The sequence below is a fragment of the Rhinopithecus roxellana genome, chromosome 20, assembly GCF_007565055.1.
Source record: "Rhinopithecus roxellana isolate Shanxi Qingling chromosome 20, ASM756505v1, whole genome shotgun sequence".
In the NCBI taxonomy this organism is placed as follows: Eukaryota; Metazoa; Chordata; class Mammalia; order Primates; family Cercopithecidae; genus Rhinopithecus; species Rhinopithecus roxellana.
Window position 1 is genome coordinate 54,033,921 of NC_044568.1, and position 16,564 is coordinate 54,050,484.

Below are 16,564 nucleotides of genomic sequence, written 5' to 3' on the forward strand. Positions count from 1 at the left end.
ATATATTTTTGTACACAGATTATAAGTTTAAGAAATACACATAAAAAATGCTAAAGGAGGCCGGGCGTGGTGGCTCAAACCTGTAATCCCAGCACTTTGGGAGGCAGAGAGATGGGCGGATCATGAGGTCAGGAGATGGAGACCATCCTGGCTAACACGGTGAAACCCCGTCTCTACTAAAAAAATACAAAAACTAGCCGGGCGAGGTAGCGGGCGCCTGTAGTCCCAGCTACTCCGGGAGGCTGAGGCAGGAGAATGGCGTGAACCCGGGAGGCGGAGCTTGCAGTGAGCTGAGATCCGGCCACTGCACTCCAGCCTGGGCGACAGAGCGAGACTCCGTCTCAAAAAAAGAAAAAAAAAAAAAAATGCTAAAGGTAATAAACTAAAATGTTACCAGTGGTGAGGGATAGTGGGAATTAGAAGCAATTTGAATTTTCTTTATACTTTACTCCCTAAATTTTGCATATCAACTATGTACCATTTATATATAACAAAAATACTGTAACAAGTCTATATGCATCAAACAACATGGCTAAAAATACAAAAAAGAAAACCATCAGAAACACAAAGATTTAATGACAAAACACAATTTAGTATGAGAAATTAGCTAACCCTTGTCCCACAGGACAGAAACATTAGATAATGATAAATAAGGATGCAAAGGGCACTGTTAGAAACAACAGTGAAAGGCCGGGCGCGGTGGCTCAAGCCTGTAATCCCAGCACTTTGGGAGGCCGAGACGGGCGGATCACGAGGTCAGGAGATCGAGACCATCCTGGCTAACACGGTGAAACCCCGTCTCTACTAAAAATACAAAAACTAGCCGGGCGAAGTGGCGGGCGCCTGTAGTCCCAGCTACTCGGGAGGCTGAGGCAGGAGAATGGCGTAAACTCGGGAGGCGGAGCTTGCAGTGAGCTGAGATCTGGCCACTGCACTCCAGTCCGGGCGACAGAGCGAGACTCCGCCTCAAAAAAAAAAAAAAAAAAAAAAAGAAACAACAGTGAAAGTCTTTGAAATGGGCAAAAACAACTCTTGGGTTTCTTGTTTTTCTAAGTTCACTATTTTTTCTAGTTTATCTAAGTCATTCCTTATTCAGGAGCTACTTGGTTTTGTTTTCCAAAACTGATTTATTTGAAAGATGGATTTGAGAACTTGTTAAAGGAGGGAAGCAGAGGACAGAAAGTTGGGTTTTATGTTTTATTAGTTTTATTTCAGATTCAGAGGGTACATGTGCGTGTTTGTTACACAAGTACGTCACGGTGGAGGTGGAGTTTCTAGTGTACCCATCACCCACCTATTGAACATTGTACCTACGAGGTAATGTTTCAACCCTCACCCCACTCCTACCCTCCCTGGAGCAACTTTTACAACTCTGTGGACACAGACCATTTATAATAATTCAAAGAGTTCTCTTCTGGCTGGGCATGGTGGCTTATGCCTGTAATCCCAGCATTTTGAGAGGCCAAGGTGGGAGAGGATTGATTGAGCCCAGGAGTTTGAGACTAGTCTAAGCAACACAGGGAAAGTCTGTCACTACCAAAAAAAAAAAAAAAGAAAAGAAAAAAATTAGCTGGGAGTGGTGCTGCCCACCTGTGGTCCCAGCTACCTGGAAGGCTGAGGTGGGAGGATTGCTTGGGTCTGGGAGGTTGAGGCTGCAGCAAGTAATGATTGTGTCACCATACTCCAGCCTTGGCAACATAAGACCACATCTTAAAAAAAAAAAAAATTATCTTCCACAGAAATGGCCAGAAATTTTGTCTGGCACTCTCCACAGGGCAATTGGTTGTTGCCCTGGGATAGTGACCAGTCATGCATTTATTCACCAATTGATTTCAGAATTGCTATTTACCTAATATATTAGTGCACAAGTTCTTTCCATTCTCCTTTGAGCCAGTTCCAACATCTTACCGATTCTCACATTGAGTTAAAGAAAATCCTTGGACTGGGCGCAGTGGCTCACGCCTGTAATCCCAGCACTTTGGGAGGCCGAGGCAGGTGGAACACCTGAGGTCAGGAGTTCGAGACCAGCCTGGCCAACAGGGTGAAAACCCATCTCTACTAAAAACACAAAAATTAGCCGGGCATGGTGGTGCATGCCTGTAATCCCAGCTACTCGGGAGGCTGAGGTGCGAGAATCGCTTGAACCCAGGAAGCAGAGGTTGCATTGAGCTGAGATCACGCCATTGTACTCTGGCCTGGTCAACGAGAGAGAAACTCCGTATCAAAAAAAAAAAAAAAAAAAAAGGAAGAAAGAAAAAATATTTGATGTGTGCATTTTAATACTTGCAGAGGAGACATAATTTTACCTTTAAAAAATTGTCTCTTAGCAGCACATATTTCATAACAAAGAAAGGATAGCTATTTTCAAATCTGATAATTCTGCAAGCACAATCCACACCATCTTAAGCACTCATGAGATAGTTATAAAAACAAACACAAATGTAATGGAAAAATCTCAGTACATTTAAAAAATAGAGTAGAAACCTCACTGGTCATTCAGTTTTATCTTAACACAATGAACTGAAAAATAAATGAGAACATAACAGGCTGCTCAAAGAATAGAGAGGGTGAAAATACTACACATTAACATCTATGATTGCTATGGGAACATCAAAAGTAATTTTTTTTTTTTTTTTTTTTTGAGACGGAGATTCACTCTTGTTGCCCAGGCTGCAGTGCAGTGGTACAGTCTCGGCTCACTGCAACCTCCACTTCCCGGGTTCAAGAGATTCTCCTGCCTCAGCCTCCCGAGTAGCTGGGATTACAGGTTCCTGTCACTACGCCCAGCTAATTTTTGTATTTTTAGTAGAGACGGGGTTTCATCATGTTGGCCAGGATGGTCTTGATCTCCTGACCTCGTGATCCACCTGCCGCGGTCTCCCAAACTGCTGGGATTACAGGTGTGAGCCACCGTGCCCGGCCATTATTTATTTATTTATTTGAGACAGAGATTTGTTCTTGTTGTCCAGGCTGGAGTGCAATGGCGTGGTCTCCACTCACTGCAACCTCCACCTCCAGGGTTCAACTGATTCTCCTGCCTCAGGCTCCTAAGTAGCTGGTATTACAGGTGCCTGCCACCACGCCCAGCTAATTTTTGTATTTTTAGTGGAGACGGGGTTTCACCATGTTGGCCAGGCTGGTCTCGAACTCCTGACCTCAGGTGATCTGCCCGTCCCGGCCTCCCAAAGTGCTGAGATAACAGGCGTGAGCCACGGCACCCAGCCCCCGTCAAAAGTAAATTTTTAAAATTTCAAACATTATAAAAAAAAGTAAGCATTCCATTTCACATATGAAAAAGAACAGCAAAAACAACAAACCTAAAGTTTTAAGAGGGAGGAAATAATAATGATATGAACTATAAATAAATGAGAAAACATGTCATGAAATTTAAATAAATGTGCCAGGAACTTGATATTTCAAACAGCTAATTAAAACAGGCAAAACTGTCAAATAGAAGGTTTTAAAATGTAGAAAAATAGGAGACATTTAGGATGTGAGCTATAGCAGCAAATTTTATTTTTTTATTTTTGAGAGACAGGGTTTCTCTTGTCACCCAGGCTGGGGTACAGTGGCATGCTGTGCCTCACTGTAGCCTCGACCTCCCAGGTTCCAGAAATCCTCCCACCTCAGCCTCCCAAGTAGGTGGGAACTACAGGCGCATGCCACCATGCTTGGCTAATTTTGTTTTGTTTCGTTTTTGGGAGAAACGAGGTCCCACTATGTTGCCCAGGGTGGTCTTGAACTTCTGGGCTCAAGTGATCCTCCCGCCTCAGCCTCCCAAAGTGCTGGAATAACAGGCGTGAGCCACCATGAGGGGCAGCAGATCTTTTATTGAACTTAATCTGCATTAAGTGGCTGCTTGTGTCAAACAATGTTTTAGATTTTTAAAAATAATCGTAAAAACATTCCACGTAGGACTGATTATAAAAACAACTAGGCCCAGGGCAGTTTTGTTTAAAAATATACTACAATGGACAAGTGAAAAAGTTGACTAAAAGTAGGGATGACATTAAAATAACTATGAAAATAATCCCCTCCCTTGTTTAACACCAAGACCCAAGAGTTATGGATAAGTTCTATTTTTATGTAGAAAAATGATTCTATGTTAGAAAAGCTGATTCATACACAGAATACATTCAAAACCACCTCACAAAATCATTCCCAAGCTATCATCCAATCTCCATTCCCAATGGAGACAGAGATAAAATTCTTGGCTCATGACAAGGACTCAGTAATGTGATAAAAGAATAATGTACCAATTAGGGCTTATCACAGGGAGCTAAGGATTGTTTAAAATGAAACAATCTAAAACTAGCATCCACCCCATCAATAGCTTAAGGGCAAAAAGTCATATGATCATTTAAAAATACCAAAAGGCATTTGAAAACATTCACTACCACCCTCCTAAGACAAAATGGAACAAAGGGAATGCAAAAAATATTTCTCCAACATGCTGATGAGGATTCTAAAGTAAGACCTGGTATTAATATGATCATCAGCAGAGAAGTACTAGAGATGCACTCGAAAATCAGGAGCCAATCAAGCGTGTCTGGCCAGTCCCCACCACGGTGTTTTAGAACATGCGGGGAAATGCCACAGGATAGACAGGGAAGCAAGAGGGGCACGTGCTAGAATGCAGAGACAACAGCACTCTTAATAACTGAGGCTACAGCTTGATGAAAGCAAACAGCACATACAAGAAAAGCATTCAAAACAACAACCGACAAGCTGCACTTCTACAAACAAAAACCAGTGAGGAACTACGCAAGCACAAGAAATGCCAATCACATCACACCTAGAATCCCAGCACTGTGGGAGGCCGAGGCAGCGGATCCCCTGAGGTCAGCAGTTTGAAACCAGCCTGGCCAACATGGTGAAACCCCATCTCTACTAAAACTACAAAAATTACCCAGGAGTGGTGGTGGGCGCCTGTAGTCCCAGCTACTCAGGAGGCTAAGGCAGGAGAATCACTCAAACCCAGGAGGCACAGGATGCAGTGAGCTGACATTGCATCACTGCACTCCAGCCTGGGCAACAGAATGAGACTCTGTCTCAAAAAAAAAAAAAAAAAGAAAAAAGAAAAGGAAAAAAAAGAAATGCCAATCACCGATGCAACAACCTATCATCACCACGACTGCCAAGAAAACTACCAAAGACCACCCCTGACATCATACGCATATGATTTCTGAGAGCAAGATCTCTAAAACCGGTCTAACTTGTATCGGTAGACACTGATGGAGAACTCTGTTATGTTCCTGAAAAGTCTGACTAAAGACTAAGATGCAACCATGGATGTTATGAATGCCTCATAGCATGGCTAGGACATGGGCCCTTCTAAGCTGAGAAAACCCAGGCTCAAGGAGGTGATTTCCATTTCCCAGGGTCACCCGTGAGCATATGGTGACCTCACACAGCCTGTTTGGAGCAGAGCTGGGCTTGCCACCCTTGTCTGGGTGACTCAGAAGCCTGGGATCTTTCCAAGCTACCTTCTGATCCACTGCCTATACCTTGATACTTTGGGATATCAAACGATATTCTACAAAGATTCATAATTGGAGGGAGCAGGTCTTACATGGTATTAAAATATACTCTAAAACAGCAAGACTCAAAACAGCATGATACTGGGACAGAAATGGAAATGTGGAATCATGGAGGTTCAGAATGAGGCCCAGCTATTTTTAGATATATGGCAAAACAGAGACTCTCTAATACATGGCAGGCAGTAACTGAGAAGCATAGGAAAATCACACAGAATGGGTTTTAACGTCTGGCTGAGCATACAATAGGAACCTATTGATACAAACCAGCAGGTGCCTTTGCTCTGTACTCTGTCCTGTATGCTCAATAGCTCAGAAGCCTTACTTTACTCAATCTCTGAAGGATTTCATAATTCATAAGGTGTATGTCTCCATTTCACAGATGGAGAAACTGAGGCTCAGAAAGGGAAATGACCAGCTCAGATCCTTCAGCCAGGTCTGGCTGATCAGCTAAGTTCCCCGGCCTCAACTGGCAGACAGGGCTGGGCTTTTCTGGGCTCCCAAAACTCAGGGTAGGGTGATGGTGGCTGCTGCCTCGAGCACCTTTGTGTCCCTCATCCTTGCATGCTCCCAGTTCCCTCACCGTGGGCCTGGACTGGTGTGCCCAATGGCTGCCCTCTGCTCCTGGTTGACTGACTCTCCAGTTGCCTCCTGGGTGTGCCTGGAGTCTCATGCTGCACTCCCATGCCTCCTGTCACCCCGACTCAGTTTCCCTTCTCATCCCAGCTAGCAGCTATGGCTGTCTGGCTGTGACTCTGTTGAGTTCACCTTTATGAGCCTCTGTTTCCATAGCTGTGAGATGGTGGAGATGATAGGAACCACTCATAGGGTTGCTGTGAGATTAAACCAGGTGCTGAGCATTGAGAACCTGATATGGGGCCAGGTTCAGATGCACGAACCACCCCCACCCCCAACCCCGCCCCTGCCCCGCCCCCGCCCCCGCCCCCAGTCTTGTAAGCCCGACCTAGAGTGTACGACACCTGTCTGGGGACCCCTTAAGGGCATAGGGTGATTGCAGCCACCTTTTCTAAGACCCCAGCCCAGGATCAGACCTGACTCCAGGAAAATGCCTCCTGCTCCCAACCAGAGCCATTCACCATGCCATTCCATTCTCTTCCCAGTTTATCTCAGCTGCTTGGGAGAGGCCCAGGCAAAGCCCACCCTGAGACAGGCCTCCCTGGCGCCTGTCTTCAAAAATCCAGGCATCCTTAGGCAAGGGTGGAGCTGAAGCAGCACTGGAGTCCTGGACCCCCGGGGCCACCTACACCCACTGACCTTCTTGGTATAACCCATGGCCTTCAATACAGAGTGATTCAAGGTCTCCAGGGAGGCCAGGACATCCTCATAGTCACCCATGTGGTCCACAAAGTAATCTGGGGAAGGAAAGGCAAAGGTCAGGGGTCACAGGTCCTGCCCCTCCCACTCAGCACTCCTGCCCCTCCCACCTGCGCTAGCCCCAGCCTCCCTGCCTCAGGACCTTCTCCTCCAGCCCCATCCCGGCACCCCCATCTTGGTCCCAGAATAGCCAGGCACCTACCACACAGCTCCTTGGTGTCTACGTGGCTGCAGAGACAGACAGAGACAGAGAGGGGGTTAGCAGGCCTGACCCTGCACAGCCTGCGAAAACACACATCCCGCCTGCTCTTCGCAGCCTGTGTGCTGGCCCCACAAGCCCCGCCTTATAGATGAGTGTGCAGCAGGTAGGTGACATCCCCACCCCTGAAGGCCCATGTCTGTCTGACCCCTGACACCACCCACCCTTCTTCTGTTTTCTCTGAGTCTGCTGACCCCATCATGAATAAATGACACCAAGGGTAGGGCCAAGCCAGGGGCCGGGAAAGGGGTAAAGGGACAGAGGGTGGGGACCCGTTACTGTGACGGGCTGTCAACAAAGCTCTCACCTGACCCACTGACCCACCCCCAGGAGACCCTGCCTGGAGTCCTTGGGGGTGTGGCAGAGCCCTTCTTGTTCTGGTCCCAGCCCCTGGGTCCCACATCCCCATTCCTGCAGCCTGGAGAAGGGTCCTGTCCTTTCTTGGGGGAACGGGCTGAGCATGAGCCTATCCCCATGGCAGTGAAGGAGCATACACCAGCCCCAAGATCAGGGCTGCAGTGCTGGCAACCATGGTGGTTCTGCAGCTTAGGAGCAGATTTGATAAGCTGGGGCCCTCTGGGACTGGCTAGAGATGGTCTGGATAAGGAGCAACTGCCAAGTCAATGTGCAAGGGACCCAGTACAGTGGTGGCCCTTTCTGGGACCAGGTCCCCCCTCGTGCTCAGAGGAGCCCAGGCTCAGCAAGGCGCATCTGGACAGAAGGCTTCTGTGGCCCAGTGAATCTGCACTCGGAGGCTTTGCATGCTCTGTCAGGAGGTGCCTCCACCCTCCATCTCATACTCAGAGTTCTGGCAAGTCCTGCAGAAAGCGACCCTGTCATTCTGCTTTAATTCGTGTTTAACAAATCTTTTTGTTTGTGCACTCTTTTGGGCACAAAGTCTATTTAGCATCCCAAGGAGCTAATGTTTGTGGCTTACACCTTAGGGAATGTTGAGGAGATTAATCCTGAAAGTCTTTCAGAGCTTTGACCTTCCATAACCACGAGTCCTCCCTGCACCCCCACCCACCCACACACACTCTCACAATTCGACTCTCAATCCAGTGCCTCCTTCTCCCTCCACCTCCACCCCCTCCTGTACCCTGCTGGCCCTAACACAAAAGGCCCTGAAAGAGAAGGTCTAAATCAATGGGCACCTGCCTGGCCCCTTCAAAGCACCCCAGGAAGCTGCAGTAACAGCTCAGAAATCTCCATCTGGCTCCAGAGAGTTCTCCATTCTGCAGTCTGCAGCCTGAAGCCATTTCTTTAAAGTGGCCTTTCCCAGAGGATGGTGTATGCTCCACTTACCACATCCTGGTGCCCAGCCAGTGTCCCCCAGGACACTCTCAGCCCCAGCCTCTGGTCCAAGCCACCATTGTGCTCTGCCCCTTGCACACTGGTTTTGTGGTAGCTTCTTGTCCAGACCATCTCTAGCCAGTCTCAGAGAACCTCAACTTACCAAATGTGCCCTAAGCAGCCCTCTGGACACTTGGGTCCTCATCACGCAAGTAGTCCTGAGAAAGGAGATCGGGGGACTCTGATCCCTCCTGAAGGTGGGGTTGAGGAGAGGGCTCAGACCTCATCCTGTCTGGGGAATCCCAAGGGCAAGATTGGAGGTGACGTTGGGAAGGATCAAGTGTAAGTCTGAGTAGAATCTGCATTTCCCACTTGATTTAGACATGGGGTGGAGCCAGAGTTTTTGACTGATTCTGAGATGCAGGTTAGGGTTATGACTGGGTTGGAGAACAGGTTTACCACGGTATAATGGTAGATGTAGTGTTGAGTTAGGATTCGTGTTTGCTTTAACACAGAAGTCAGTGTTAGGGTGAGGTTCAATCTCACAGTTAGGACTAGGAGGATGCACAGGCATTGGGGCTAAGGTTAGAACCAGCTGCTGGCTGAAGATGGCAGAAAGATGAAGTCATTGCCAACTTCCCATTTTCATAATCCCATGTCCACTGCAAAACCGAGAGTCTCTCCTTAGTTGGCCATGTGCACTCAGAAGAGACACACTTGAGATAGTAGCCAATGCAATACGAATCTGCACACGCCCCAGTCACCCCAGGCGGTGAAGAGCTGACTTCCGGATTAGCAAATTTGGGGATTTTCAGTTCTCCTGCCCCTTACAGGGGACTAGGAATGGAGACTAGATGAAAAGACGCCTCCACCATGGCCCACACATGCCCCCACTCTGCCAACCAGGACTGAACTCACTTGGTGTTGTCAGAATCAATAGTGTGAAAGAGATCCTCGAGTTCTTTCTCACTGAGGACACCATCTGCAAAGAAGAGCTGGAATTCCTCCAAGGACAGCTTCCCATCATCTGCAAGGAAGGAAGCAGGGAAAAGAGCTGGTGTCTGCAGAGATAAGGCTGGTGGGGCCAGTGCATGCATGGCCCCCAAATCCAGGCAATGCCCTGACTGACAGAGGAACTCCAGCTCAGATAATCCCTGCCCTCCCAGTTAACTCCCAAACTAAAAGACAAATTCCATTTTAGATAATCCCTACCCACTCAGCTAATTCCCACACTAACCAGTAAACTCCAGTACACAGAGAATCACTGCCTCATCCAGCTAATTCCCAGACCAATGCCTGTTTACAGATAATCCTCAAACCAACAATAATGCAATAGCTAGCTTTCTTGGGCTCACCATGCACTCAACAGTTTCCATGTATTCAACAAATACAGAGTACCTGCCCCTGCCAGGGAATTTTCTCTCATTAATTTACATGGCCACCTGGAGGCAGGTGCTATTTAAGATAACCCAGTGTGAGCAACTTGTCCCACGTCACACCATCGGTATGAAGTGGATCCAAAGCCCAGCAGCTGGATGAGCCACCACTCCATAGCTTCCAAATGCCAAGTGGTCTCCCCACATCCCCATCCCCAATCCCAGCCCCTAAGCCTTGACTCTCTCAGCACTGTTCTTAGAGTACAGAACAACCCTTTCTTCTCTGCCCCATCTATGTGGCAAACTTCAAGTCCTTCCCTGAGGCAGCATGAGATGCCTGCCAATGGCTGGCATGAGGTTCTCACTGTTACCTCCTCTCCCAGGCCACAGATGCAGCTGTCTAGATGTCAAGCCATGTGGGAAGGAGGTGCCAGGCCTGGAGGTGCCAATGCTCTGGCCAGAGGCTGTGCTTCTGAGGTGGAGCTCCACAGAGGGGTGTCCACAGCTGACGCATACCACCTGTCCTGCCCATCGCCTCACCTCCCCTCACTCGCAGTTGTTCTGGGGACACTTTTGGCCCCACCAGGAAGGTCTTGTGGGTTTGGATCAGATTGGGCCACCAGGGGAGGTTGCTTGAGCAGAACATCAGGGACTCTGGAAGGTAGTCCCTAAGCTTCCACCCTCAGTTCCTTCCACCTAGACAGACCTGCTGAGCAAACGCCAGCAAGCTCATCCCCCACCTGCCCTGCAGCCACCTCCCCCTCCTCAAGGATCTGTTCCTCCTTAACAGAAACTATGTGAGGGGCATGGAGGTCAGGGAGAAAAGGGAGCCCACGACGGTTCCTGGACCCCAGCCTCTTTACATAAACCCCTCACATTACTTCCAGAGGATCTGCATTCAAAGCTGGGTGCTTGGGACAAGGGCCCTGCGAGTCCACATGGCACCTTCCTGTGGATTAGAAAAAGACACTACTTTCTCTGCTGAGAGGATGAGACCAGTGTTGGCGCACGTGTTGAAAGTGGATTGTAGCCTGGATTTGAAACCCTCCACTTCCTCGGGTGCGTGCCCTTGTGCAGCGCACAATCTGCCTAACCTGACATGGCAGACCTACTTGGGTTCAGAATGAGTCATTCTTAAACTTTAAAGGCTCTAGTGCTTCTGTCTGTGCTCCTAGCAGCTCTGCTGGAGCTCAACACAGCGGTGAGAGCATAAGCTCAGGAGAGGGGGGTCTTCAGATCTTACCATGGTTTCATGCCACCACTTTTCTCTTTAACCCCACAGGGCATAAAGTATCAGAGGCTGGTAAACAACATGAACGTGTGCGTGGGGGACTAGGGCCAATATCCCAAGATGCCCCCAACATCGCAGTGCAGATTTCGAGGTTACAGTGGGAAGAATTTGACTTTCAAAGGAAAGACCAACAAAACCCCAATCCAACCACACATGCACAAACCAAAGACTCAAAACCTAACAACAAAATGTCCGTAGTCAGCCATGAAATGAGTGAAATCGAAGCTGTGGCTTTCTGTGTTCCGTGACAGAGAACGCCTTCCAAGTGTCTTCAGCAAGAGTGAAGCTAAAACCCAGGAGTCACGGCATGGAGTCAGGCCACACGTGGAGTTCTTTCCACATGCTCATTCCTTTAGTCTTCATAACAAGACACAGGTAGTACTATCACTTCTGTTTTAGAGAGGGGTAAATGGAGACACGGAGCCATTAGGGTACTTGCCTAGGTCCTACAGCTGAAGCTTGAACCCAGGCCATCTGGCTCCCAAGTCCAGGCTCTCAACCTAATCCAGGGGTAGGATCTTGTGGCGAGATCGCCACCTACCCCCGGGGTGGGTGCTGGCTCAGGCACCCCCACTTTGGGTGAGGGGTAGTCACCATGGGCATGACAGGAAGGTCTTAGTGAGCCCCAACCCCAGCCTCCCTCTGGCTGCCTCATCTCCCCACGTGCCTGTCGAGGTACCTTGGTCCCCCACTGCACACAGGGAGAACAGGCAGACAGAGGCCAGCAAGGTGCCCCATCACAAAGCTTTCCGCTTACCCTGAACGCCTGACCACCGGCCTAATGAATCCGCTAATGAGGAAAAACATGGCCTACGCAGGCCCCCAGTCCAATTAGACAGGCCAAGCGGGTCAGTGCCGGCACTTCTGCCAGAGACCCCAAGCAGGCCTTTTGCAGGTGTCTTTGCTAATTAGCACGAACTCAGCATCTCCATGACCTTTCAAATGCCAAGAGCCTGCCAGTGTCCATGTCCCTGGAGGGAATGCTGTCTGGCACTCAGCCCTCAGCCACCCTCTGGGTTTATGTCCCAGGATGCCAGTCAAGCCCCTCATGCTAACCTTCCCATAGGGATGGGGCATCTGGTGTCCATCTCAGCCAAACAAGTCTCTGTCACAGGAACCACCCTGATAGGCCAACCCTGAGCCTTTGCTCCTGTAATCTCTAAGGCCTAAGGGCAGCCTGGGGGCTCCTTTGAGTTTGCACCCCCATCCCCCACTCCTCTGAGGCATCACATCCATCCTTCTTGTGGACACCTGAGGCAGGGCGAGCATCAGTGTTGAGTAGTCCTGTGTGTGCTTGTGTGCCTATCTGCCTCCACACCTGCACCCCCTGCACACCTGTTCCCATCCCTGCACCCACACCTCCCTGCATGCCTGTTCCCATCCCTGCACCCACACCTCCCACACGTCTGTTCTCATCCCTGCACCCACACTCCCCGCACGCCTGTTCCCATACCTGCACCCACACCTCCCACACACCTGTTCCCATCCCTGCACCCACACCTCCCTGCACACCTGTTCCCATCCCTGCACCCACACCCCCATGCACACCTGTTCCCATCCCTGCACCCACACCTCCCTGCACACCTATTCCCATCCCTGCACCCACACCCCCATGCACACCTGTTCCCATCCCTGCACCCACACCCCCATGCACACCTATTCCCATCCCTGCACCCACACCTCCCTGCACACCTGTTCCCATCCCTGCACCCACACCTCCCTGCACACCTGTTCCCATCCCTGCACCCACACCCCCATGCACACCTGTTCCCATCCCTGCACACCTATTCCCATCCCTGCACCCACACCTCCCTGCACACCTGTTCCCATCCCTGCACCCACACCCCCATGCACACCTGTTCCCATCCCTGCACCCACACCTCCCTGCACACTTGTTCCCATCCCTGCACCCACACCTCCCTGCACACTTGTTCCCATCCCTGCACCCACACCTCCCTGCACACCTGTTCCCATCCCTGCACCCACACCTCCCTGCACAGCTGTTCCCATCCCTGCATCCACAGCCCTCTGCATACCTGTTCTCATCCCTGCACCCACACCTCCCTGCACACCTGCTCTCATCCCTGCACCCAAACCTCCCTGCACGCCTGGTCTCATCCCTGCACCCACAACTCCTTGACATCTATTCGCACCCCTACACTCATTCTTCTTTCCCCAGCCACCCTATTCCCACACACCACTCCCCTATCTATACCCACACCAAGTCCCATCCCCACTCCTACATGCTTTAAGCTGCTGCGTTGAATCAGAACCTGCCTGCACCGCTGCCCCCCGACCATGTGAAGACTATCACGTGCCATCTCCGAGCCTTGTTTTTGTCATCTTGAAGGAGGGTGGGGGTTGATACTTCTTGTCTCAGTAGGATCACCATGAAGATTAAAGGAAAAAGCGCATTCAAGTCCTGGTGCATAATAGATGTTCAGTGGCTGCTGGCAGCCTCCACCAGACCAAACTCCCTGCTGAGCATGGAGGAATCAAACCCCTCCGGACAAGCCACTCCTGCGGACTCCCATTTCCAAGGCATTTGAGGCAGAGCAGCTGGGAGTTACTGACATCTTCAGTGAGCCAAGACAGGAGAGCAGCTCTATCCTCAGACAGCTGTCCGAGGTGAGTGCTGTCACCATCGTTCCCATTTACAGATGAGGAAACTGAGGCTGGGGAGTTTGGTGACTTGCCGCGGCTGAGCCAGGACTTGAGCCTAGGCAGTCAGGCTCCGGGACCTGGGAAGCTCTTGCTGGAACCCGTATCTCACACCCACATTCACCCTGGTGACAGCCCCCAGCGGTCACATGGTGGCTGGGAAGATGTAAGCCCCAAGAAGGAACAGGCTCGGCCTTTGGGGGGCTGCAGTAATTAAACTGAGGGTCCCACAGCTGTGCTCAGGGGGACACATGACCTCTGACGGGGGGAGCCTGCAGCAAGGACAGAACCCCATCTGTGCTTGAGGGGGCCAGGCACCACCCACCAAAGTGTACACACTGCAATGGCTCCTGCAGATCCGCACACAGGAAGACACACACACGCAAACTGCATACTCGGGATGTACAGCCATAGTAGAGGCCCACACCTGCTCTGCACACAAACTACACACACACGCACACAAACTGCACACACACTCAGGATGTACAGCTATGGTAGAGGCCCACACCTGCTCTGCACACAAACTACACACACACACACACACAAACTGCATACTCGGGATGTACAGCCATAGTAGAGGCCCACACCTGCTCTGCACACAAACTACACACACACACACGCAAACTGCATACTCGGGATGTACAGCCATAGTAGAGGCCCACACCTGCTCTGCACACAAACTACACACACACACGCAAACTGCACACACACTCAGGATGTACAGCCATGGTAGAGGCCCACACCTGCTCTGCACACAAACTACACACACACACACGCAAACTGCATACTCGGGATGTACAGCCATAGTAGAGGCCCACACCTGCTCTGCACACAAACTACACACACACACACACGCAAACTGCATACTCGGGATGTACAGCTATAGTAGAGGCCCACACCTGCTCTGCACACAAACTACACACACACACACACACAAACTGCACACACACTCAGGATGTACAGCCATGGTAGAGGCCCACACCTGCTCTGCACACAAACTACACGCACACACACACACTCGGGATATACAGCTGTGGCTAGAGGCCCACACTGGACACACGCATTGCCAGCAGCTGTACGCTGCTGTGTCACCGAGATACGCACAGCTACACTCTCACCAACAAACACGTCCACGAAGTCTACAGACATTTACCGAGGACCTACTGTGTGCTGGGTATCGGGCCCAGGACAAGGGACAAACCCAAATCCCTACCTCTCAACCTGCTGGAGGAGCCAGACCAGCACACAGGCAATGACGCTGAGGGTTCCAGTGACCCCATCTCAGGGACAGCCTCCTGTTTCCCCTGGCTCATCTCCAAGGCTCTTCACGCCATGGTGCTACGGCTGTTTTTCCAGAGCCACTTCATCTCCCTACGTCCCTCTTATTTTCCTCCTCTCCTCCGTATGGAATCACTGCTGATGGTCCTTCTTCCCCAGAAGCCTGGGAGTGGTCACCGTCACCCCAGGGATGCAGGAGGCCAGGGTGGGAGACTTGTCGGAACTGATTCCAGCCCAGGCCTGTGCACTGCCCTTCCACCCCCATCCAAGGCCTCCAACTCCACCCTGCAACCGCCCTGGGTGGGAGCCATCAACAGGAACTCCCAGGGATGAGGCGGGTGCCGGAGACCCAGACCAGAGCTGCCATCCTCAACTCCAGCTTGTGCAGGAGAGGAACCGGAGCCAGAGGTGTTGAGGACCAAGGGTCCCGGGGCAGGTCACAGGGTCTCTGTTGCCTGCTCTTCCCCTGGCACAGGTTTGGTACTTGATGTGGATTTTCTCAATGAATGAACACACCAGGAGCACTCAATTATCTTTAAAAACATTTGTCACCCACACCCCCTTTCTGGCTTTTCCCCAAAACCCAGGGAAGAAGGCAGGGCAAGTGTTACTGCCCCACTTTCCCCGCGGGAAATCCAAGGCCCAGAGAGGGAATGTGTCTTGGTTAAAGTCCACAGTGACTTGCGCTGCACCTGTATGGTATTTTTAAGGAGGTGTGGTGCTTTGTGTTAGCTGAGGCTCAGCTGGGCCTTCCTAACCGTGCTTATTCTCAAGGCCTGGGCTCCTTCTCCAAGTGGAGCCCTTCCAAGGAGTCAGGAGAAGTGGAGTGCTATGAATTCCGTGGCACAAGATGCCGCTCACATTTTTGAAGAGGCTGAGCGATATGGGGAAAAGGGCCCGGGTCTGCAGGAGAGCCTCCACTTCTTTCATGCAGCTGGGTAACCCTGGGGCAAATTGCTTAACCTCTCTGGGCCGCTATGGTGTCAACACAGGCAAGAGCACTGACTGCTCAGGTTGCTACGAAGAAGTGCACCAAGGCTTGTAAAGGGCCTAGCGTGAAGCTGGGGGCTTCCTTTAAAGGAGGGTTTCTGGGCCCCAGCCTGGGCTCCTCTGGTCCAGCCCAGCTAGGAAAAGGCCTAAAGTACACCCAGCACTTACCACAGCCAGCCATTGTTCTTGGCATCACAGACATGACTCATTGAGCCCTCGAGTGGAGGTGTCCCTGCTAAGTAGGTCCTACTAGGATTCCCATTTTACAGATGGGGAGACTGAGGCACAGAGCAGCAGAAGGATTTGGCCTTCTAATTTCAGACCCCTGCGCTCCAAGCCTTTAGGCTCAAGGTTGCACATGTCTCCTATCCCTGATCCCCTCCCCATGAAGCACAAGGACAGAAGGAGTGGGGCGGCAGACTGCCTGGAAGGCAAACTCACCATTTTTGTCCGCACGGCGGAAAATCTGCAGAAAAGAGAGGCTGAGTCAGCCCTGGGCCAGGGAGAGGCAAGCCCTTCCGGCGGCCTCTGACCGGATACTGGG

The 16,564-nt window shown here is 50.8% G+C and overlaps 1 protein-coding gene across 3 annotated transcripts in view; it reads right to left on the reverse strand.

Moving 5' to 3' along the window:
- NECAB2 (N-terminal EF-hand calcium binding protein 2) overlaps positions 1–16,564 on the reverse strand; it is a 42,117-nt gene that overhangs the window by 22,171 nt on the left and 3,382 nt on the right. For 2 of the 3 annotated variants that reach the window (XM_030925297.1, XM_030925298.1), the window contains exons 2-5: positions 16,462–16,486; positions 9,343–9,451; positions 7,075–7,100; positions 6,813–6,910 (exon numbers count right to left, since the gene is read on the reverse strand). In XM_030925297.1, the coding sequence (XP_030781157.1) occupies positions 6,813–6,910; positions 7,075–7,100; positions 9,343–9,451; positions 16,462–16,486 (258 nt within the window). The remainder of the gene's footprint in view (positions 1–6,812; positions 6,911–7,074; positions 7,101–9,342; positions 9,452–16,461; positions 16,487–16,564) is intronic. The other variant, XM_030925299.1, reaches the window with a different exon arrangement.